The sequence below is a fragment of the Ranitomeya imitator genome, chromosome 1, assembly GCF_032444005.1.
Source record: "Ranitomeya imitator isolate aRanImi1 chromosome 1, aRanImi1.pri, whole genome shotgun sequence".
Lineage (NCBI taxonomy): Eukaryota > Metazoa > Chordata > Amphibia > Anura > Dendrobatidae > Ranitomeya > Ranitomeya imitator.
The window spans coordinates 1,171,333,217-1,171,356,981 of record NC_091282.1 but is presented as its reverse complement, the minus strand read 5'-3'; the positions used below and the strand labels follow the sequence as shown (position 1 = coordinate 1,171,356,981).

Genomic DNA, 23,765 nt, shown 5'->3' with positions numbered 1-23,765 from the left:
TTTTTACTTTTAGGATGGTAACCAGGGTAAACATCGGGTTACTAAGCGCGGCCCTGCGCTTAGTTACCCGATGTTTACCCTGGTTACCGGCATCGTTGGTCGCTGGAGAGCGGTCTGTGTGACAGTTCTCCAGCGACCAAACAGCGACGCTGCAGCGATCCGGATCGTTGTCGGTATCGCTGCAGCGTCGCTAAGTGTGACGGTACCTTAAGACCCCTATATCACTTGTTAGCAAGTTTATTATGCATTTTGGTGGTGACAGACCTCCTTTAATGGTTTAATCTCTGATAACATTATTGCACATCCTCTTCATTCTGTTTCATAAAGGATCCAACATCAGGATATCTTTCACCATAAATTATATTCCTTCCCTCCTCACAGATAAATATTATCCTACACGTGTTCAGTGTTAATAGTCGGAGATTCCCATATCTCCTTCATTTACAGATAGAAGATGAAGCTGAACAGCGATGCCCTGTTCTATCGGAGCCGCATCCTCAATATCTACCACTAAGATTCATCCTGAAAATATACATAAAATGTAGAGTATTTGCATTTCTTCTGCTTGAGGTTAGATTTTTTTATTCCCAGATGGAGCCAAATCATATGTCTGTCACTGCTGGGGGCGATTAGGACCACTGGGGGTCAGCTAAGAATTTCCTCCCTCTGGGCTGAGCATTGGCAATTCTTCTCCAGAAAACTTTGTAAACATGTACTTTTTAAAGCTCCAGGGAATCCTAGAGTATCTAGTGTACAATCATTTACATCAAAAACATCCTTCATCTTAGAAAAACCCGACTGCCAACACCATTGTCCCATATCTCCAGTCTTCTGCAGGACCAAATTATTGGAAAAGATGAACTATGTTATAAAATAGGAGCAAAAACACAAATAAAATACAAAAACTTCCGAGGGATCTTAGACTTTCATGCAGTTTCTTAGTCATTTGTCAATCAACCTCTTCATTTTGTTGCTATTGTCATTTCCTGTAAGATTGGTTGGAGTTCTTCCTACTAACTCACATTACTCTTTCTACTTTGGTGGCCTACTCACTGCTTGACTAAAAGGGGTTTTCTACTTTCATTTATTTGTAAAAAATCATGCTTGCTGTGATAAAAATAACAAAATCCGCCAGTGCTCAACATCCGCTGTGTCCAGCACTATAGCGATGTAATTAAGTCAACAGTGCTGCAGCCTATTACTGAGCTTCAAAAGCTCTGCCGATGTTCATAGTACTCGCCACTATAGTCGGTGATAGTCTGCAGCGCTGCCGACATGACGTCACCTCTACAGCCTACAAACAAAAATTGGAGCAGCGGCAGAGACACAAAGACCCGGGGATGGAGCGTACCAACTGATTTTGTTATTTTTATTTTGGCTTACATGTTTGTTTGTTTTTTACAAAAACTATGAAAAAGGAAAACCCCTTGAATGCAGAGGATATTAACTGGTAAGCCTTGTCTATAGATACTCAAACAGCTTTTTAATTTCCTTCTTTGAGGTTATTATTGCTCTCTTTATTTATTTACTTATGTAGTAGACATCAGCAGTGTGAAGTTAAAGGGAGTCTGGTAGTACAAAATGACTGTTTAAACCAAGTACAAGTGCTTGTCTCATGTGACCAGCCATGTGACTAGCCATGAGACTACCGAAAAGTTTTTTATGAACTTATGATAGTAGTTGGCCAAACCCAAAAATCTTTTTAACACCTTCAAATCCTCAGGATGATCCCAGTCCAGTAGTGCCCAGACTTTCACCGGATTCATGTGAAATCCGGTGGACGATAACACATATCTGAAAAAAGGGATCTCCTCAACCGAGAACATACTTTTCTATGGGCTGACAAATAATTTATTGTCTCTGAGTATCTGTAAGACCTGCCTGACATGTACCTGATGTGACTCAAGGTCAGGTGAATAAATTAATATGTCATTAAGATAGATTACAACAAATCTACCTACCAGGTGACTAAAGATGTTATTTACAAAGTGCTGATAGACGGTGGGAGCATTTGTCAACCCAAATGGCATCACAGGTTCTCATAGTGTCCCTCAGGCATATTAAAAGCTGTTTTGCACTCATCCCTCTCTTTAATACAAATGAGATTATACGCCTCCCTGAGATCCAGTTTAGAAAACCATTTTGCTCCTATCTGATTAACCCCTTCATGACCCAGCCTATTTTGACCTTAAAGACCTTGCCGTTTTTTGCAATTCTGACCAGTGTCTCTTTATGAGGTAATAACTCAGGAACGCTTCAATGGATCCTAGCGGTTCTGAGATTGTTTTTTCGTGACATATTGGGCTTCATGTTAGTGGTAAATTTAGGTCAATAAATTCTGTGTTTATTTGTGATAAAAACGGAAATTTGGCGAAAATTTTGAAAATTTCGCGATTTTCACATTTTGAATTTTTATTCTGTTAAACCAGAGAGGTACGTGACACAAAATAGTTAATAAATAACATTTCCCACACGTCTACTTTACATCAGCACAATTTTGGAAACAAAATTTTTTTTTGCTAGGAAGTTATAAGGGTTAAAATTTGACCAGCGATTTCTCATTTTTACAACAAAATTTACAAAACCATTTTTTTTAGGGACCACCTCACATTTGAAGTCAGTTTGAGGGGTCTATATGGCTGAAAATACCCAAAAGTGACACGATTCTAAAAACTGCACCCCTCAAGGTGCACAAAACCACATTCCAGAAGTTTATTAACCCTTCAGGTGCTTCACAGCAGCAGAAGCAACATGGAAGGAAAAAATGAACATTTAACTTTTTAGTCACAAAAATGATTTTTCAGCAACAATTTTTGTATTTTCCCAATGGTAAAAGGAGAAACTGGACAACGAAAGTTGTTGTCCAATTTGTCCTGAGTACGCTGATACCTAATATGTGGGGGTAAACCACTGTTTGGGCGCACGGCAGGGCTTGGAAGGGAAGGAGCGCCATTTGACTTTTTGAATGAAAAATTGGCTGCACTCTTTAGCGGACACCATGTCAAGTTTGGAGAGCCCCCGTGTGCCTAAAAATTGGAGCTCCCCCACAAGTGACCCCATTTTGGAAACTAGACGCCCCAAGGAACTTATCTAGATGCCTAGTGAGCACTTTAAACCCTCAGGTGCTTCACAAATTGATCTGTAAAAATGAAAAAGTACTTTTTTTTCACAAAAAATTTCTTTTCGCCTCAATTTTTTCATTTTCACATGGGCAATAGGATAAAATGGATCCTAAAATTTGTTGAGCAATTTCTCCCGAGTACGCCGATACCTCATATGTGGGGGTAAACCACTGTTTGGGCACACGGCAGGGCTCGGAAGGGAAGGCGCGCCTTTTGACTTTTTGAATGGAAAATTAGCTCCAATTGTTAGCGGACACCATGTCGCATTTGGAGAGCCCCTGTGTGCCTATGCAATGGAGCTCCCCCACAAGTGACCCCATTTTGGAAACTGGACCCCCCAAGGAACTTATCTAGATGCATACTGAGCACTTTAAACCCCCAGGTGCTTCACAGAAGTTTATAATGCAGGGCCATGAAAATAAAAAATAATTTTTCTTTTCTCAAAAATGATTTTTTAGCCTGGAATTTCCTATTTTGCCAATGGTAATAGGTGAAATTGGACCACAAATGTTGTTGTCCAGTTTGTCCTGAGTACGCTGATACCTAATATGTGGGGGTAAACCACTGTTTGGGCGCACGGCAGGGCTCAGAAGGGAAGGCACGCCATTTGGCTTTTTAAATGGAAAATTAGCTCCAATCATTAGCGGACACCATGTCGTGTTTGGAGAGCCCCTGTATGCCTAAACATTGGAGATCCCCCACAAATGACCCCATTTTGGAAACTAGACCCCCAAAGGAACTAATCTAGATGTGTGGTGAGCACTTTGAACCCTCAAGTGCTTCACAGAAGTTTATAACGCAGAGCCATGAAAATAAAATAAAAAAATTCTTTTCTCAAAAATGATTTTTTAGCCCGCAATTTTTTATTTTCCCAAGGGTAACAGGAGAAATTTGACCCCAAAAGTTGTTGACCAGTTTCTCCTGAGTACGCTGATACCCAATATGTGGGGGTAAACCACTGTTTAGGCACATGCTGGGGCTCGGAAGTGAAGTAGTGACGTTTTGAAATGCAGACTTTGATGGAATGCTCTGCGGGCGTCACGTTGCGTTTGCAGAGCCCCTGATGTGGCTAAACAGTAGAAACCCCCCACAAGTGATCCCATTTTGGAAACTAGACCCCGAAAGGAACTTATCTAGATGTGAGGTGAGCACTTTGAACCCCCAAGTGCTTCACAGAAGTTCATAACACAGAGCAGTGAAAACAATAAATACGTTTTCTTTCCTCAAAAATAATTTTTTAGCCCAGAATTTTTTATTTTCCCAAGGGTTACAGGAGAAATTGGACCACAAAAGTTGTTGTCCAGTTTCTCCTGAGTAAGCTGATACCCCATGTGTGGGGGTAAACCACTGTTTGGGCACACGTGGGGGCTCAGAAGGGAAGTAGTGACTTTTGAAATGCAGACTTTGATGGAATGGTCTGTGAGCGTCACGTTGCGTTTGCAGAGCCCCTGGTGTGCCTAAACAGTAGAAACCCCCTACAAGTGACCCCATTTTGGAAACTAGACCCCCAAAGGAACTTATCTAGATATGTGGTGAGCACTTTCAACCCCCAAGTGCTTTACAGAAGTTTATAACGCAGAGCCGTGAAAATAATAAATACGTTTTCTTTCCTCAAAAATAATTTTTTAGCCCAGAATTTTTTATTTTCCCAAGGGTTACAGGAGAAATTGGACCCCAGTAATTGTTGCGCAGTTTGTCCTGAGTATGCTGGTACCCCATATGTGGGGGTAAACCACTGTTTGGGCACACGTCGGGGCTCGGAAGTGAGGGAGCACCATTTGACTTTTTGAATACAAGATTGGCTGGAATCAATGGTGGCGCCATGTTGCGTTTGGAGACCCCCTGATGTGCCTAAACAGTGGAAACCCCTCAATTCTACCTCCAACACACCCCTAAACCTTATCCCAACTGTAGCCGTAACCCTAATCACAACCCTAACCCCAACACACCCGTAACCCCAACACACCCGTAACCCCAACACACCCCTAACCCCAACACACCCCTAACCCTAACCACAACCCTAATTCCAACCCAACCCTAACCCTAAGGCTATGTGCCCACGTTGCGGATTCGTGTGAGATTTTTCAGCATCATTTTTGAAAAATCCGCGGGTAAAAGGCACTGCGTTTTACCTGCGGATTTACCGCGGATTTCCAGTGTTTTTTGTCCGGATTTCACCTGCGGATTCCTATTGAGGAACAGGTGTAAAACGCTGCGGAATCCGCACAAAGAATTGACATGCTGCGGAAAATACAACGCAGCGTTCCCGCGCGGTATTTTCCGCACCATGGGCACAGCGGATTTGGCTTTCCATATGTTTACATGGTACTGTAAACCTGATGGAACTCTGCTGCGGATCCGCAGAGGCCAATCCACTGCGGATCTGCAGCCAAATCCGCACCGTGTGCACATAGCCTAATTCTAAAGGTATGTGCACATGCTGCGGAAAACGCTGCGGATCCGCAGCAGTTTCCCATGAGCTTACAGTTCAATGTAAACCTATGGGAAACAAAAATCGCTTTACACATGCTGCGGAAAAACTGCACGGAAACGCAGCGGTTTACATTCCGGAGCATGTCACTTCTTTCTGAGGATTCCGCAGCGGTTTTACAACTGCTCCAATAGAAAATCGCAGTTGTAAAACCGCATTGAAATGCGCAGAAAAAATTTGGTAAATCCGCCATAAATCCGCAGCGGTTTAGCACTGCGGATTTATCAAATCCTCTGCGGAAAAATCCGCATAGGACCAGAATACGTGTGCACATCCCGAACCCTAACCCTAACCCTACCCCTAACCCTACCCCTAACCCTACCTCTAACCCTAACCCTACCCCTACCCCTAACCCTAGTTCTTACCCCAACCTTAGTGGAAAAAAAAAATATTTTTTTTTTATTGTCCCTACCTATGGGGGTGACAAAGGGGGGGGGGGTCATTTACTTTTTTTTTTATTTTGATCACCGAGATAGGTTATATCTCAGTGATCAAAATTCACTCTGGAACGAATCTGCCGGCCGGCAGATTCGGCGGGCGCACTGCACATGCGCCCGCCATTTTGGAAGATGGCGGCGCCCAGGAAAGAAGACGGACAGACCCCGGGAGGCCAGGTAAGTATAAGGGGGGGAGATCAGGGCACGGGGGGGGGGCGTCGGAGCACGGGGGTGGATCGGAACACGGGGGGAGGTGGATTGGAGCACGGAGTGGGGGATCGCTGTGCGGGTGGGTGGATCGGAGCACGGGGGGGGATCGCTGTGCGGGGGGGGGGATCCCTGTGCGGGGGGGGGATCGGAGTGCGGGGGGGTTTGATTGGAGCACGGGGGGTGTGATTGGAGCACGGGGGGAGCGGACAGGAGGCCGGGGGAGCGGAGCACAGGACGGAGGGGAGCGGACCACAGATCGGGGGGCGATCGGTGGGGTGGGGTGGGTGCACATTAGTGTTTCCAGCCATGGCCGATGATATTGCAGCATCGGCTATGGCTGGATTGTAATATTTCACCATTTTTTTAGGTGAAATATTACAAATCGCTCTGATTGGCAGTTTCACTTTCAACAGCCAATCAGAGCGATTGTAGCCACGGGGGGGTGAAGCCACCCCCCCCCTGGGCTAAACTACCACTCCCCCTGTCCCTGCAGGCCGGGTGAAATGGGAGTTAACCCTTTCACCCGATCTGCAGGGATGCGATCTTTCCATGACGCATATGCTGCGTCATGGGTCGGATTGGCACCGACTTTCATGACGCAGCGTATGCGTCAAAGGTCGGGAAGGGGTTAAAGAGGTCCGGGATGAGAGGAAGCAGATATGGATGCTGGACCGTGATTTGATTGAGTTTGAGAAAATCTAGGCAGTGGCATAACACCCTGTCTTTCTTCTTTACAAAGAAAAGCCCTGCAGCAGTGAGGGATGAGGATGGTCTAATATGACTCTTTGCCAAACTTTCTGCGATATAGTCCTTCATAGCCTGCCTCTCTGGACCAGAGATATTATATTGTCTGCTCTTTGGCAGCTTGGACCCAGGGATAAGATTAACCTAGCATTCATAAGGATGATGGAGGAAGTTCTTGGCACCCCTGCTCCGAGAACACATACCCAAAGTCAGACAAGTATTTAGGCACAGACCGGGAATCCACCCTTGCAAGCCGGGTACCCAAGAAGTGTCCTTGACAATACTCACTTCAATTTACCACCTCCAAAATCTGGAACAAACATTGTCCTGGAAGTATCCTGCGTTCCAACTTGGAGCGGAAACCGCCGTTACTTCCGCCCACATGATGCACTCCATGGAGACGCATTCTGTGGGCCGGATGTGACGTCGGTAATACCATGCATGGTATGCCCTCTAACCAGCGTCAGCTGTTTGTGATCAACTCCTCTAAGCCCACATACTATAACACTCCTCACCTCAATCAGTGCTTTACTTTACTTTGTTGTTCCCCTCAGTCTCCTAAAAGGAGATTTTTGAAAAGCCACATGTGAATAGCACCACAGTGCGTATGATCGACCACAGCTGCATTTACATGATGCTCTACAGCGATTTTCAGGATCATGGAGGTCCCAGCAGTCGGATTTCCAGCAATTGGAAAGTTATCCCCTATCCAGAGGAGAGGGAATTACTTGGGATAATCCATTTAAACAGCTTTTCCAATATTTTATTTTTATTTGGCCATAGAATATTGAAAATACTAAACCAATATTGACCCTTCAAAAGTCCAATGTCGCCTCTTCGACAACAAGACAGGAGAAGTGGTACTGTGCAGTGCATACAGGGCTGGCTGCAGGTTTTTGTGGGCCCCGGGTGAAAGAGTCTCAGAGGGCCCCTTTAACACATATCACAATTCATAATGCACAGATATGGCAGAGAAATATAGGTATAGTACAATGCCAAAGATTTCACTTCTTACATTACATGAGTGGTATCTATTGTGCATTGTACAATAGGTCAGAAACCAGACAATATAGTCCTCCATACAGTATTATGGGCACCAAATAGTCCTCCATACAGCATTATGGGCACCACATAGTCCCCCATACAGTATTATGGACACAACATAGTCCTCCATACAGTATTATGGGCACCACATAGTGCTCTATACAGAATAACATGCCCCATATATTGCATCATAGAGTATAAAGAGCCCCAAATATTGCTCCATACAGTACAATGAGCCTCATATATTGCTCCATATACAATAATATGCCCCATATATTTCTCAATACAGAATTATCGATACCACAGTGCTCCATACAGAATAATGAGCCCCATATAATGCTCCATACAGAATAATGAGCCCCATATATTGTTCCATACAGAATAATAAGCCCCATATAATGCTCCATACAGTATTATGGGTACAACATAGTGCTCCATACAGTATAATGAGCCCTATGTATTGCTCCATACAGAATGATCCTCATATAATGCTCCAAACAGAATAATGGGCCCCATTGCGCCATGCAGTATAATGAACCCCATATAATGCTCCAAACAGTATAATGAGCCTCATATAATGCTCCAAACAGTATACTGTGCCCCATATAATGCTCCAAGCAGTATATTGAGCCCCATACCTTGTTCCATACAGAATGAGCCCCATATAATGCTCCATACAGAATAGGTCGGGCCCCATATAATGCTCCAGTATATGATGGGCCCCGTATATTGCTCAAAACTCCAAATAGAAGGGGAACCATATAATCCCCCATACAGTATATGATGGGCCCTATATATTGCTCCAAACAGAATGGGCCCCAAATAATGCTCCATATACAATGGGCCCCATATGATGCTCCATATACAGTTAAGTCCATATATATTTGGACAGAGACAACATTTTTCTAATTTTGGTTATAGACATTACCACAATGAATTTTAAACAAAACAATTCAGATGCAGTTGAAGTTCAGACTTTCAGCTTCCATTTGAGGGTATCCACATTAAAATTGGATGAAGGGTTTAGGAGTTTCAGTTCCTTAACATGTGCCACCCTGTTTTTAAAGGGACCAAAAGTAATTGGACAATTGACTCCAAGGCTATTTCATAGACAGGTGTCGGCAATCCCTTCGTTATGTCATTCTCAATTAAGCAGATAAAAGGCCTGGAGTTGATTTGAGGTGTGGTGCTTGCATTTGGAAAGTTTTGCTGTGAAGTAAACATGCGGTCAATGGAGCTCTCCATGGAGGTGAAACAAGCCATCCTTAACCCCTTCCCGACCTTTGACGCCACGTAGGCGTCATGAAAGTCGGTGCCAATCCGACCTGTGACGCCTATGTGGCGTCATGGAGGGATCGCGTCCCTGCAGATAGGGTGAAATTGGAGTTAACCCTTTCAACCAATCTGCAGGGACAGGGGGAGTGCTACTTCAGCCCAGGGGGGGGTGGCTTCACCCCCCCCCCCCCCCCCGTGGCTACGATCGCTCTGATTGGCTGATGAAAGTGAAACAGCCAATCAGAGTGATTTGTAATATTTCACATATGAAAACTGAAATATTACAATCCAGCCATGGCCGATGCTGCAATATCTGGTTAGGGTTGGCATTAGGGTTAGGGTTGGGATTAGCGATAGGGGTGTGTTGGGGTTAGGGTTGTGGTTAGGGGTGTGCTGGGGTTAGGGTTGTGATTAGGGTTATGGCTAGAGTTGGGATTAGGGTTAGGGGTGTGTTGGGGTTAGTGTTGGAGTTAGAATTGAGGGGCTTCCACTGTTTAGGCACTTCAGGGGTCTCCAAACGCAACATGGCGCCACCATTGATTCCAGCCAATCTTGCGCTCAAAAAGTCACACATGGTCATGTGAGGGGTGACCCGATACTGATGGCAATGACATCTGCTCCCCCCACCATGACTATGTGAGTCCGATCACTGGCCTCAGCAACAGAAGGGACCCCTGAAGCACTTTCAATTTACACCAATTTTTTATTTGGATTGAATCGTATCTACTGGTCGGTTATAGCGAATCTGCCCAAGATGAATTTCGGTAGATTCTCTCATCTATAATAGGACCTGGGTGAGGGTCTGGCAGACGGGGCATTGTGCAGACCTCCCATCATCTATGTAGGGCTATTTCATGTAATTCTAGATGTGGATTTCTAGTGATGGCTGGACTACTGGTATCAAACATTAGTACAAAAGATCATGTAATGACTTGTATATACAGACTGTTAATAAGGGTTCATTATAAACCACGAATTCTCGTTCTCTCCAGGTCCGTCCACTTAGTGGGCCATAAAGACTCTCAACAGATCTTTGCGATGAAGAAAATGGCAAAGCGGAACCTGGATAATCCACAGAGCGTGGAATGGGCCTATCTGGAGAGAGACATCCAAACATTTGCAGATTATCCTTTTGTGGTCGCCATGCTCTGCTCCTTCCCAACTAGATCTCACTAGGGTTGAGCGACTTTTACATTTGTAGGATCGGGTCGGGTTTCACGAAACCCGACTTTTTCAAAAGTCGGGTCGAGTGAAATCGGCCGATCCTATAAAAAAGTTGGGGTCGTGGTTGGCCGAAACACGAAACCCAATGCAGTGCATTGGGTTTCCAATGGTTCCCAGGGTCTGAAGGAGAGGAAACTCTCCTTCAGGCCCTGGGATCCATATTTAAGTGTAAAATAAAAAATTAAAACAAAAAATATTGCTATACTCACCCTCTGACGCGCCCTGGTACTAACCGGCAGCCTTCCTTCCTTAGAATCAGCACGTGAAGGGCCTTAGATGACGTCGCGGCTTGTGATTGGTCGCGCGACTGCCCATGTGACCGTTCACGCGACCAATCACAAGCCGCGACGTCACCGAAGGTCCTTCAAGCGCTGATTCTTAGGAAGGAAGGCTGCCGGAAAGAAGCAGGGCGCGTCCGAGGATGAGTATATTCCTATTAGGTATATACTCACTCTCGGACGCGCCCTGCTTCTTTCCGGCAGCCTTCCTTCCTAAGAATCAGCGCTTGAAGGACCTTCGGTGACGTCGCGGCTTGTGATTGGTCGCGCGAGCTGTCACATGGGCGGTCGCGCGACCAATCACAAGCCGCGACGTCATCTAAGGCCCTTCACGCGCTGATTCTAAGGAAGGAAGGCTGCTGGTTAGTACTAGTAGTCAGAGGGTGAGTATAGCAATATTTTTATTTTAATTCTTTATTTTACACTTAAATATGGATTCCGATACCGATTTCCGATATTGCAAACATATCGGAACTCGGTATCGGAATTCCGATACCAGATTCAGAAGATCGCCGACCTCATGGCCGACCCCACACAGGGGTCGGGTTTCATGAAACCCGACTTTGCCAAAAGTCGGCGACTTTTGAAAATGGTCGACCCGTTTCGCTCAACCCTAGATCTCACCTGTGTATGGTTATGGAGTATGTAGGAGGTAGGACATGTACATTGTATTATATTCACCCCATGTCTGCTGACATCTTATCACCGCTCATATCATTAAGATTTACATCCCCACAGAGCATTTCTTATAGGTTAACTATTGCCATGGTGCCCACAAAGTCTTAGATCTGTGTGATCTCCCTGTATATTCCACTCACTTCTCATCATACGTCATGGTGATCTGCTGTACAAACCCCTCACCAGTCATATTTCCTTTCTTCTATAGGTGGAGACTGTGGGACCCTTCTAAGCACTAGGGGTACTTTTTCTGTCTCCTTGGCCCGCATGTACTTTGCAGAAGCCCTTCTTGGTGTGGAATACCTGCATAGTTACGGTGTGGTGCACAGAGACCTGAAGCCGGATAAGTAAAAGTGTCCCCTGTAGTAATTTAAGCTGGATAGTTACCATTTATTATCTCACAGTCTGTGAGGCTAAAACCATCTTCTCTTTCATAGCCTTATGATAACACCTGCTGGACACATTAAGGTCACCGATTTTGGTCTTTCAAAAGTTGGTCTAATGATACCAAAAACCAACAACTTCAAGGAATCAGCAGAAGACATTGCCAGGGTACCAGGACCGTGAGGTTGGCATTACCTACAGCAGTGTTCCCCAAGTCCGGTCCTCTAGAGCCACCAACAGGTCATGTTTTCAGGATTTCCTTAGTATTGCACAGGTGATAATTGCATCACCTGGACAAGCAAGCATTCAATGACCTGTGCAATACTAAGGAAATCCTCAAAACATGACCTGTTGGTGGCTCTTGAGGACCGGAGTTGGGGAACACTGACCTACAGGAACTTAGCTTGTTATTTAGAAATCTCATCATACTATTGCCTTTTTTCTACATTCTTCATTTCTAGAGAACTTTTCCACTGATATTTTATCTTCTGTCATTCTGTTTTTTTAACTTGTCATAATATCGTTCATCGGTTTTCCCCTCTATATTCTGTTGGTTTGCAGTTCTGTGGCACCCCGTGTTACATAGCCCCAGAGGTAATCCTGAAATAAGGCTATGGAAGGCCTGTTGACTGGTGAGCAATGGGGATCATCCTACATGAATTTCTGCTGGGAAGTATACCATTTGATGGTGATACTGTAAATGAGCTTTTTAAAACGGTTCTCTTTGGTGAGTAGAATTACTCTGATCATTGCATTGATTGGTTACATTGCTTTAGTTATTTTGCTTTTTCTTACAGTGCAGTAATGAGGTTTCTTTTCTGTGTTTTTCTATGTAACAGGAAACATAGTTTGGGAATGTGACCACGCTCCTCCCTTGGATGCTCAGAACCTCATCACTGAGCTGCTCAGAAGAAATCCCTTGCATAGACTTGGAACAGGTAACAGATATAATAGTATCAATATTCCCATATTACACCAAGGACATATCGTTCATGTCTATGAGGATTAGCACTTTTCTATCTGCTCGTCCATTTCTTGATCTCCATACTAAGACTTTCAGTCATTTTCCATCATGTCGGCTCAGTTATATCATTAGTTCAGATTATGATATACTGCTCAGATACGGAGCAGTCGCTGACAATATCTGCATCACTTTTGTTTTCTTTTTCCAAGAGGAGCATTTCAGATCAAGGATCATCCATTCCTTAATGACTTTGACAATCTTCTAAGTCAGAAGCCAGAATATGTCCCTCAGCTTTAATCAGATATGGACACCAGCTGCTTTATCAGTAATTAAAATGAGACGGCATTTAGACTATGTTTCTGTTTGTCTCGTTTTCCTTAATATGTGACAATTGGTTCTCTATAATATTAGTGATTAATGGCGACTGTGTTATATTTACAACCTCTAAAACACTTTATTACCTATATCTTGTAGATCATTCTCATATAAACAAACATCTCGTCTCAGAGGATGAGGAGGGAACAAGTGAGAATAATGATGGCTTTGACTTCGAAAATTATACATCATCTTCTGAAAAGCATTGTAAAGTAAGTATGTGATCAATAACTCCAAAATATGTTAAAAAACAAACCTCTAAAGTGCAAAAAATAATTTTATATTTTATTGTTGTTCTGATTTAGCTCTGTACCACTACTACGAGTATGGTGAACGTTGAGGATCCCAAGACCCATCCAGAGTGTACCGCAGCATCCAACAGTGACATAGCAGAAATGTAAGTAGAATATTTGGTCATTACTGGGAGCTCCAGGCTGACATATGTGCACAACACAAATATAGGACATAAATACCATAATATCAAATGCAGTGTCCACTGCCCCATGGTTAGTGGTAATTGTGCTTCGGCTTTAGAAACTGCTGGTGAGAACAGCCCATGATTGTGGCCGGGCATGTATGTTTCGTGCTCCCCCCACACAGTAGGAGAGATGTAGTGTAACATGCCAGATATTGGTGGTTGTTTTCCGCTTCACTCTATAAAAGTTAGTTTTGAGCAGACGATCTTCCCCCCTATGACAGTCATATGTCCTATTAGGCTTTATAGTCAGTGTTTTTATAGTGAGACAACCCCTGTTATACTGTTTCCTTGTGATTTACACGTGTTTCTTCTTCGAAACAGGCAGAAAGAATCTGTCTCTGTATCTGATAGAGATGACGCTATTACCATCTTACCATTCTCGCCTTCACTATCAGGTATGTTTATGTCTACAGCATCAACAATGTGAATGTTGAATGTTGACTTCAAGGCTCAAACATTTCCACGCAGTTTTTCACTTATTGGTCTCCTATGTTATCCATGTTATTTCATGGATCCAAATTATTTTGATCATGGACCCATACCCATGTGTGTCTTCGTTCGCACACTCAGTTGAAACCATGGGGCCCCTGTACATCCTATTTGGAAGCCCGCTGAGGACCTGGACCCAACAGAGAATCATCCGGTGTACTGGTGCTCCAGTCCGACCCTGACTAGAGATGAGCGAACCCAAACCTAAAAGTTCAGGGTTCTCCCGGAAGTCAGTTGCAGTGTTTGAAGTTCTGGGGGAATTCCGGAGAAAGAGAGATCATTTTCCAGCTGAAAATTTCGGGTCCCTATTGCTTTCAATGGGGTTTGGGTTCTACTACAGTTCAGGTACCAAAACTCAACTTTGGACTAAAGTTCAGATCGGGTACCAAAAAACGAACTTCCACAGCTGTGCTCATCCCCAATCAGGACTACATGGGACAGGACTAGAACTATTCTATAATAATAATCTTTATTTTTATATATAGCACTAACATATTCCACAGCGCTTTACAGTTTGCACACATTATCATCGCTGTCCCCGATGAGGCTCACAATATAGATTCCCTATCAGTATGTCTTTGGAATGTGGGAGGAAACCGGAGTACCAGGGGTAACCCACGCAAACACGGGGAGAACATACAAACTCCTTGCAGATGTTGTCTTTGATTGGGATTAGAACCCAGGACTTCAGCGCTACAAAGCTGCAGTGCTATCCACTGAGCCACCATGCTGGGCCGTGCACAAGAAAGATAGAAAACAGATCCTATAAGAATATATTGTTTCAATTTTTTTGAACTTTCTGATCAGAATGTCAAGCTCAAGACGACAGAAAATCTGTAATAAATCTGAGTTTAGAGCAACAAAACTCAGAAAATGTGAAAAAGGGGAAAAAGAGACGAGGTAAGTTTGAGAATCAGCTCCATGTTGTGTGATGTCAATGAGAATCATTCATGTGGAGCAGAAGTCTTCTGTCAGTGATAGGATTATCACATGTATGATGGCTGACAATGATCCCTGACCTCTGTGTGATAATATTCCTGTGACCGCACAGTAGTATCATGCCATATGGAGGCCCATCACTTAATAATAATTTTATTTATATAGCGCCAACATATTCCGCAGCACTTAACATTATAACTTACATTATATTTACTTCTCTTCTCATAGGATCCATCTCCCGCCGGATCTTATCATCCTGCCGGCGCGGATTATCCAGGGATGCTCGAGTATTTGCTTCTTGCCACTGTTGCCCTAGAACCATCTAAAAGACAGGAGACCTAAGCATCCAGTGACCTGAAGTCCAGCAGATCCACCATCACTGCAGGACCTGTATAGAAGGACCTTCACCAGCTTCCTGTGGCCTTCTGACATGCTTCGGTAACGCCTCTGTCACCAGGCTCCGCGGTATTCATACTGTTCGCCTGACTTGGCCTTTAGGGTACCGTTACACTATACGATTTAGCAATGATCACGACCAGCGATACGACCTGGCCGTGATCGTTGGTAAGTCGTTGTGTGGTCGCTGGAGAGCTGTCACACAGACAGCTCTCCAGCGACCAACGATGCTGAGGTCCCCGGGTAACCAGGGTAAACATCGGGTTACTAAGCGCAGGGCCGCGCTTAGTAACCCGATGTTTACCCTGGTTACCAGCGTAAAAAAAAACAAACAGTACATACTTACATTCCGGTGTCTGTCCCTTGCCGTCTGCTTCCCGCACGGACTGACTGCCGGCCGTAAAGTGAAAGCACAGCGCGATGTGCTCTGCTTTCACTTTACGGCCGGCAGTCAGTCAGTGCGGGAAGCAGACGGCAAGGGACCTGATGGACACCGGAATGTGAGTATGTACTGTTTTTTTTTTTTACATTTACGATGGTAACCAGGATAAAGATCGGGTTACTAAGCGCAGCCCTGCGCTTAGTAACCCGATGTTTACCCTGGTTACAAGCGAACGCATCGCTGGATCGGTGTCACACACACCGATCCAGCGATGACAGCGGGAGATCCAGCGACGAAAGAATGTTCCAAACGATCTGCTACGACGTACGATTCTCAGCAGGATCCCTGATCGCTGCTGCGTGTCAGACACAGCGATATCGTATGGATATCGCTGGAACGTCACGAATCGTACCGTCGTAGCGATCAAAATGGCACTGTGTGACGGTACCCTTAACTGAACACCTGGCATCTGACCACGGTTGTCTTCCTAACACTGATTTAATCTATTGATAATATTCATGGTTTTGTTTACCCCAACCTTCAATTCCATTACTAATTTAAATAAAAGTAAAATCAGTTATTGTTGCTCCGATTCCTCTTCATTTTGAACTCACAAATAATTATTTGAGACATTATTACTAGAAGGAGCTCAGGATGGAGGTCATTTTACCAAAATGGGGCCATTATACCAGTCAGGGATGATACATGGGGGCTCTGTCAATCAGGGGTGAAATAAGAAATGAGGGAGGAGGGTCCTCACTCATCACTTAGTGACTGAGCCCTCTCACCCTATATCACCACTCAGTGTTGGTGGGGGTTTGGGTATCCATCATCTCTGGGCTTCTTACTTTCAGCCTTCGTCAGTGTGGGGGAGGGGCGCTGTCTCACTAATTACAGCATTGCTCATACCTGAGCTGTAAGAGCGGGGAAAAAGCCACAAACAAAAGTAACACTGATTGGCTGTGCCTTAGCAACAGCAGTACCGCCCTCCCTGGTTGTTCCAGTCAGGGCCAGTTTTAGACAAAGTGGGGCTCTGGGCAAAAGTTTAACTTGGGCCCCAAATACTCAATGTTTGCCCCATCACATAGAACAACTATCTAAGTCAAGTAGAAAGAAGAGGAGTAATAGACAAGCGACACCAGTAAAAAGAACGACCCCTATCACAATACTCTTTATTAATTTATTTTAAAAAACGGATAAATACCAAAAAATAACAAAAAAACTTTATTAAAAAAATCTCAAAAAAGGGGAATATCTGCCCAGGAATCTGGGCAGCGGCCCATGAGGGGTAAAAACTGGATAAATGGTTGTCAGCTTTAAGGATGAAAATTGTGTTTAACACTGTTTTATCCTTTTATGTGTTAGTTTTCAGCATTTGCTGGGCCAAATATTTTGCATATTTTCTCATGGGTAGTCGAATTTTGCCTAAAATTTTTGGTTTTGTGTGTGTTTTTTGGTAAAATCATCGCAAAGGCAAAGCCAAATTTATCACTAGATGTCAGGAAGCTTATTATTCTGAGAGAGAAGTCAGGCATAAGCCAAAACAAGTAGCTATTGAATTCAGCTGCTCTCAGAGTCAAGTGTGACATATAATAAAAAGGTTATGGTACAGCTGACAAACCTAGGAGTTGACAACCATTGAAAACTTCCTCCAAAGTTGATCACATTATTAAGAAAAAGTCAGTATCTGATGTAAATAAAAGTATTATACAGATTTTGCACGAAATTAACTAAGAATATGGGCTCAAAGCAATGGGAGACTCTGGCGGCTGTGGGGACAGGTGGTCAAGGGGCTGCTAAACAAGTCTTTGAATCCCCAAGACTTGAGTGACAAACCTCAGTATCTAATACTTCCTCCACTGCTTCTTGCTCCTCCATCTCCTCCACCTGCGCCCTCAACCTCTCCCTGAATCAAACACACATTTCAACAGTGCAGATTGAATCCTCCCCAACTCCATACTGCGCATCCAGGACTCACCGCAATCAGGCAGTGTTTAAATTAATATGCCTTCGACAGCGCAGTCACACAGCTAAAGAGTTGTGGACAGCTACCTAGGCCGAGTTACAGCAATGACTGACTCCACTGAGCCTGGGGCAAGGGAAGGCCGTGTGTGATAATGGTGCAAAACTGGTGGTGGTCCAACGCCTGGGAAACCTCACACATGTGCTTTGCATGGCTCACGTCCTCAGCCTGGTGGTAATTTCTCCGCCACTATCCCGGCCTGGATGCGCTGCTGCAGAAAGCACGGTTGCTGTGTGCTCATTTCTGACAATCGCACCCCGCAGGTCATCGCCTTGCATCCCTACAGAGATCTTTCGGAATACCAGTTAACCATTTGATTTGCGATGTTCCAACATGGTGGAATTCCATTACGCACATGTTGTAGCGACAAAACTGGTGCAGCATGTACTTTTGCATAGCCTAGGCCAACTCAATATGGATGTGGTACAAATCATGCTTGTGGAGTGGGCACAGATGAAGGACCTCTGCATCATTCTGGACAGTTATGAAATGGCTACTAAGATGGTTAGCGCTGACGATGCTGTCATCAGCATCACTATTCTGGTCATCTCCTTACCGGAGCAAAGGTTGAATAGTCTGCATGAGGAGGTGGATCCCAAAGGTAGACATGAAAGAAGAGGAGAATGCGGAAGGGATAACAATATCTCAAATATCTAGATTGTGATGGCACAGGCGGGTGCCATGGGAGGGTGGCTTTCAGCGATCGAGGAGGGCTCATGGTACCAGACAAACTGTTAGTGAAGGTGAAGGAGCCATGTAACAAATAGAGGAGGATGAGGAGGAAGAAGTGGTGGACGTGCAATAGTGAGATAAAGAGGAGAGCAGCAGTGTAGGTGGCAAAAGCAATTTCTGTTAGCCGTTTCACACATTTTTAAACCAGCTCATGGCTCAGCAGAACAGAGTACAAGTCTGACATCTAACACGTTGTGAATGACTGGAGAGGATGGTGCAGGAGTATCTGGAGCTCAATACCAATAACATCAGGGTGGGTTTGGACCCTTTTGCATTTTGGTCTTCAAAAAAGGAAGAGTGGCATATGCAGCATCAATAGTAAAAAAGTTGGTCACACAGGGTTAATAGCAGCGTTAATGGAGTGCGTTAGACCGCGGCATAACGCGGTCCATTAGCGCTGCCATTAACCCTGTGTGAGCGCTGACTGGAGGGGAGTATGTGGGCACCGGGGAGTAAGGAGCGCCCATGTTGCCGCCGGACTACGCCCATCACTGATTGGTCGTGGCAATGGTCGTGGGCATTTTGCCACGACCAATCATGACAGACAGAGGCCGCGACCAATGAATATCCGGGACAGAAAGACGGAAGTGACCCTTAGACAATTATCTATCTATAGATATTTCTACTCCATGGAAATTGATGCCACTTTAACCCCTTCATGACCTTGAGATTTTTCGTTTTTCCGTGTTCGTTTTTCACTCCCCTCCTTCCCAGAGCCATAACTTTTTTATTTTTCCATCAATTTGGCCATGTGAGGGCTTATTTTTTGCGGGACGAGTTATACTTTTGATCGACATCATTGGTTTTAGCATGTTGTGTACTAGAAAACGGGAAAAAAATTCCAAGTGCGGTGAAATTGCAAAAAAAGTGCAATCCCACACTTGTTTTTTATTTGGCTTTTTTGCTAGGTTCACTAAATGCTAAAACTGACCTGACATTATGATTCTCCAGGTCAGTACGAGTTCATAGACACCTAACATGACTATGTTATTTCTTACCTAAGTGGTAAAAAAAAATTCCAAACTTTGCTAAAAAAAATAAAATTGCGCCATTTTCCGATACTCGTAGCATCTCCATTTTTCATGATCTGGGGTCGGTTGAGGGCTTATTTTTTGCGTGCCGAGATGACGTTTTTAATTATAGCATTTTGGTGCAGATACGTTCTTTTGATCGCCCGTTATTGCATTTTAATGCAATGTCGCGGCGACCAAAAAAACGTAATTCTGGCGTTTTGAATTTTTTTCTCGCTACGCTGTTTAGCGATCAGGTTAATGCTTTTTTTTATTTGATAGATCGGGCAATTCTGAGCGCGGCGATACCAAATATGTGTAGATTTTATATTTTTTTATTGATTTATTTTGATTGGGGCGAAAGGGGGGTGATTTAAACTTTTATATTTTTTTTATTTTTTTTCACATTTTTTTTAACCTTTTTTTTTTTTACTTTTGCCATGCTTCAATAGCCTCCATGGGAGGCTAGAAGCAGGCACAGCACGATCGTCTCTGCTACATAGCAGCGATCTGCTGTTCGCTGCTATGTAGCAGAATTGCATGTGTGCTGTGAGCGCCGACCACAGGGTGGCGCTCACAGCTACTGGCGATCAGTAACCATAGAGGTCTCAAGGACCTCTATGGTTACTATACAGAAGCATTGCCGACCTCCGATCATGTGACGGGGGTCGGCGATGACGTCATTTCCGGCCGCCCGGCCGGATGCGGTAGTTAAATGCCGCTGTCTGCGTTTGACAGCGGCATTTAACTAGTTAATAGGCGCGGGCAGATCGCGATTCTGCTTGTGCCTATTACGGGCACATGTCAGCTGTTCAAAACAGCTGACATGTCCCGGCTTTGGTGCGGGCTCACCGCCGGAGCCCTCATCAAGGCAGGGGATCTGACCTCGGACGTACTATCCCGTCCAAGGTCAGAAAGGGGTTAATGGTGTGTGACAATTTTTGGAAATGTGGAGACTCCACGTTAGGTCTCCATCTGGTTGATTGCCTGTAGTAAAAGATGTGTCAGAGTTCTATTATACAGTTTCTATTCTGTGGAAATTGATGCCTTTTTTTTAAATTAGGAGACTCCAAGTTGGGTCTCCATATGGTGGGTTGCCTGTGTAAGTAGGGCCCCCAGACAGGCAGGCCTGCACTTAATTTCAGTTAACTACCTGTGATACTTTCCTTACATTTTTCTACCAATAGTACTGTATCTGAGTTTGGCTGGAAAAAAATAAAAAATGTGGAGGTGTTGCATGAGGTATCAGGTCTTCCTGGAAAAAGGCTTACACCACTCCATTAACCACCAGGTCCTTGTTGAAACTTCAATTCAAAGCTCTAAATGCTGGCCCAGACCCTAATACCTCATGCATAACGCATGGCTGACTGCTGCTGTGCCATTTGCAAATTTGTACTGTGGATCAATTGATGCCACTTTTCGTAATGTCTGCTCCTAATTTTAGCTGTTTGAGAAGCTTTTTGGCACCCATTAAGGTGTTGTGTATATGTTTGATTTGGCCTTCCATTGAATTAAATGGGGTTTGGGTATGTTCATCAAAATATTCGGTGAACATCTAAACATTAAGTGAATTGAACCGATCCTTGAATGGTTCGCTCATCTCTATTGTCAATCTGTCAGATTTTAATTTGTGACTTGATGCGGTGATCGCCCAGTGATGTAAGTCAATGCATTACGTTCGCCACTTTGTCATGACACAGAATATATGCCTGCCATAACTCTTGCTATTCATAAAAAAAACCTTTATTCATAATTTGGAAAGGGAACACCGATTCTCAAAGCAGTCTGTATTTAATACTGTGACATAGGGATGCAAGGGCCATAGGACATTTCCACAGGCCATAAATCTGTTGTCTCCCACATTCTTCTACAAACTGTGCTTGGAATTCATGTCTGCGATCCATCAAATAACCCACTGTAATTACTTGTTTGTAGCAGGGTGGGTCCCAGCTGAATAAGAGTCATAATACCAACAAAAATAAGGTGCTACACAGGTCTCATAAAACATAGTTTATTGAAACTATTAACCCCTTTACCCCCAAGGGTGGTTTGCACGTTAATGACCAGGCCAATTTTTACAATTCTGACCACTGTCCCTTTATGAGGTTATAACTCCGAAACGCTTCAACGGATCCTGGTGATTCTGACATTGTTTTCTCGTGACATATTGTACTTCATGATAGTGGTAAAATTTCTTTGATAGTACCTGCGTTTATTTGTGAAAAAAACGGAAATTTGGCGAAAATTTTGAAAATTTCGCAATTTTCAAACTTTGAATTTTTATGCAATTAAATCACAGAGATATGTCACACAAAATACTTAATAAGTAACATTTCCCACATGTCTCCTTTACATCAGCATAATTTTGGAACCAATTTTTTTTTTTGTTAGGGAGTTATAAGGGTTAAAAGTTGACCAGCAATTTCTCATTTTTACAACACCATTTTTTTTTAGGGACCACGTCTCATTTGAAGTCATTTTGAGGGGTCTATATGATAGAAAATGCCCAAGTGTGACACCATTCTAAAAACTGCACCCCTCAAGGTGATCAAAACCACATTCAAGAAGTTTATTAACCCTTCAGGTGTTTAATAGGAATTTTTGGAATGTTTAAATAAAAATGAACATTTAACTTTTTTACACAAAAAATTTACTTCAGCTCCAATTTGTTTTATTTTACCAAGGGTAACAGGAGAAATTGGACCCAAAAAGTTGTTGCCCAATTTGTCCTGAGTACGCTGATACCCCATATGTGGCAGTAAACCACTGTTTGGGCGCATGGGAGAGCTCGGAAGGGAAGGAGCGCTATTTGACTTTTCAATGCAAAATTGACAGGAATTGAGATGGGACGCCATGTTGCGTTTGGAGAGCCACTGATGTGCCTAAACATTGAAACCCCCCACAAGTGACACCATTTTGGAAAGTAGACCCCCTAAGGAACTTATCTGGATGTGTGGTGAGCACTTTGACCCACCAAGTGCTTCACAGAAGTTTATAATGCAGAACCGTAAAAATAAAAAATCATATTTTTTCACAAAAATTATATTTTTGCCCCCAATTTTTTATTTTTCCAAGGGTAAGAGAAGAAATTGGACCTCAAAAGTTGTTGTCCAATTTGTCCTGAGTACGCTGATACCCCATATGTGGCAGTAAACCACTGTTTGGGCGCATGGGAGAGCTCGGAAGGGAAGGAGCGCAGTTTGACTTTTCAATGCAAAATTGACAGAAATTGAGATGGGACGCCATGTTGCGTTTGGAGAGCCACTGATGTGCCTAAACATTGAAACCCCCCACAAGTGACACCATTTTGGAAATTGACCCCCTAAGGAACTTATCTAGAGGTGTGGTGAGCACTTTGACCCACCAAGTGCTTCACAGAAGTTTATAATGCAGAACCGTAAAAATAAAAAATCATATTTTTTCACAAAAATTATATTTTTGCCCCCAATTTTTTATTTTTCCAAGGGTAAGAGAACAAATTGGACCTCAAAAGTTGTTGTCCAATTTGTCCCGAGTACGCTGATACCCCATATGTGGCAGTAAAAGACTGTTTGGGCGCATGGGAGAGCTCGGAAGGGAAGGAGCGCCGTTTGACTTTTCAATGCAAAATTGACAGGAATTGAGATGGGACGCCATGTTGCGTTTGGAGAGCCACTGATGTGCCTAAACATTGAAACCCCCCACAAGTGACACCATTTTGGAAAGTAGACCCCCTAAGGAACTTATCTGGATGTGTGGTGAGCACTTTGACCCACCAAGGGCTTCACAGAAGTTTATAATGCAGAGCCATAAAAATAAAACAAAATTTTTTTCCCACAAAAATTATTTTTTAGCCCCCAGTTTTGTATTTTCCCTAGGGTAACAGGAGAAATTGGACCCCAAAAGTTGTTGTCCAATTTGTCCTGAGTACGCTGATACCCCATATGTGGGGGGGAACCACCGTTTGGGCGCATGGGAGGGTTCGGAAGGGAAGGAGCGCCATTTGGAATGCAGACTTAGATGGAATGGTCTGCAGGCGTCACATTGCGTTTGCAGAGCCCCTAATGTACCTAAACAGTAGAAACCCCCCACAAGTGACACCATTTTGGAA

General features: G+C 43.8%; 3 protein-coding genes across 7 annotated transcripts in view; 2 read left to right on the top strand and 1 right to left on the bottom strand.

The window, feature by feature from the left end:
- Positions 1-23,765, bottom strand: part of KCNIP4 (potassium voltage-gated channel interacting protein 4) — a 1,248,191-nt gene that overhangs the window by 106,804 nt on the left and 1,117,622 nt on the right. The window lies entirely within an intron of this gene.
- On the top strand, positions 11,275-15,498 carry LOC138657126 (microtubule-associated serine/threonine-protein kinase 3-like). Of its 2 annotated transcripts, none has more exons than XM_069744681.1 (7): positions 11,275-12,071; positions 12,449-12,614; positions 12,727-12,825; positions 13,326-13,438; positions 13,532-13,623; positions 14,026-14,099; positions 15,001-15,336. In XM_069744681.1, exons 2-7 carry the CDS (start codon positions 12,527-12,529, stop codon positions 15,123-15,125), a joined length of 591 nt encoding a protein of 196 aa, XP_069600782.1. In that variant the 5' UTR covers positions 11,275-12,071; positions 12,449-12,526; the 3' UTR covers positions 15,126-15,336. The 2 variants fall into 2 exon arrangements, with proteins under 2 accessions (XP_069600782.1, XP_069600783.1); XM_069744682.1 differs by lacking the exon at positions 15,001-15,336 and adding an exon at positions 15,361-15,498 and having other exon boundaries at positions 11,282-12,071.
- LOC138657124 (microtubule-associated serine/threonine-protein kinase 3-like) overlaps positions 15,450-23,765 on the top strand; it is an 83,238-nt gene continuing 74,922 nt past the window's right edge. Inside the window, exon 1 of the mRNA XM_069744676.1 lies at positions 15,450-15,570. The gene's annotated coding sequence lies outside the window, so the exon portion shown is untranslated. The remainder of the gene's footprint in view (positions 15,571-23,765) is intronic.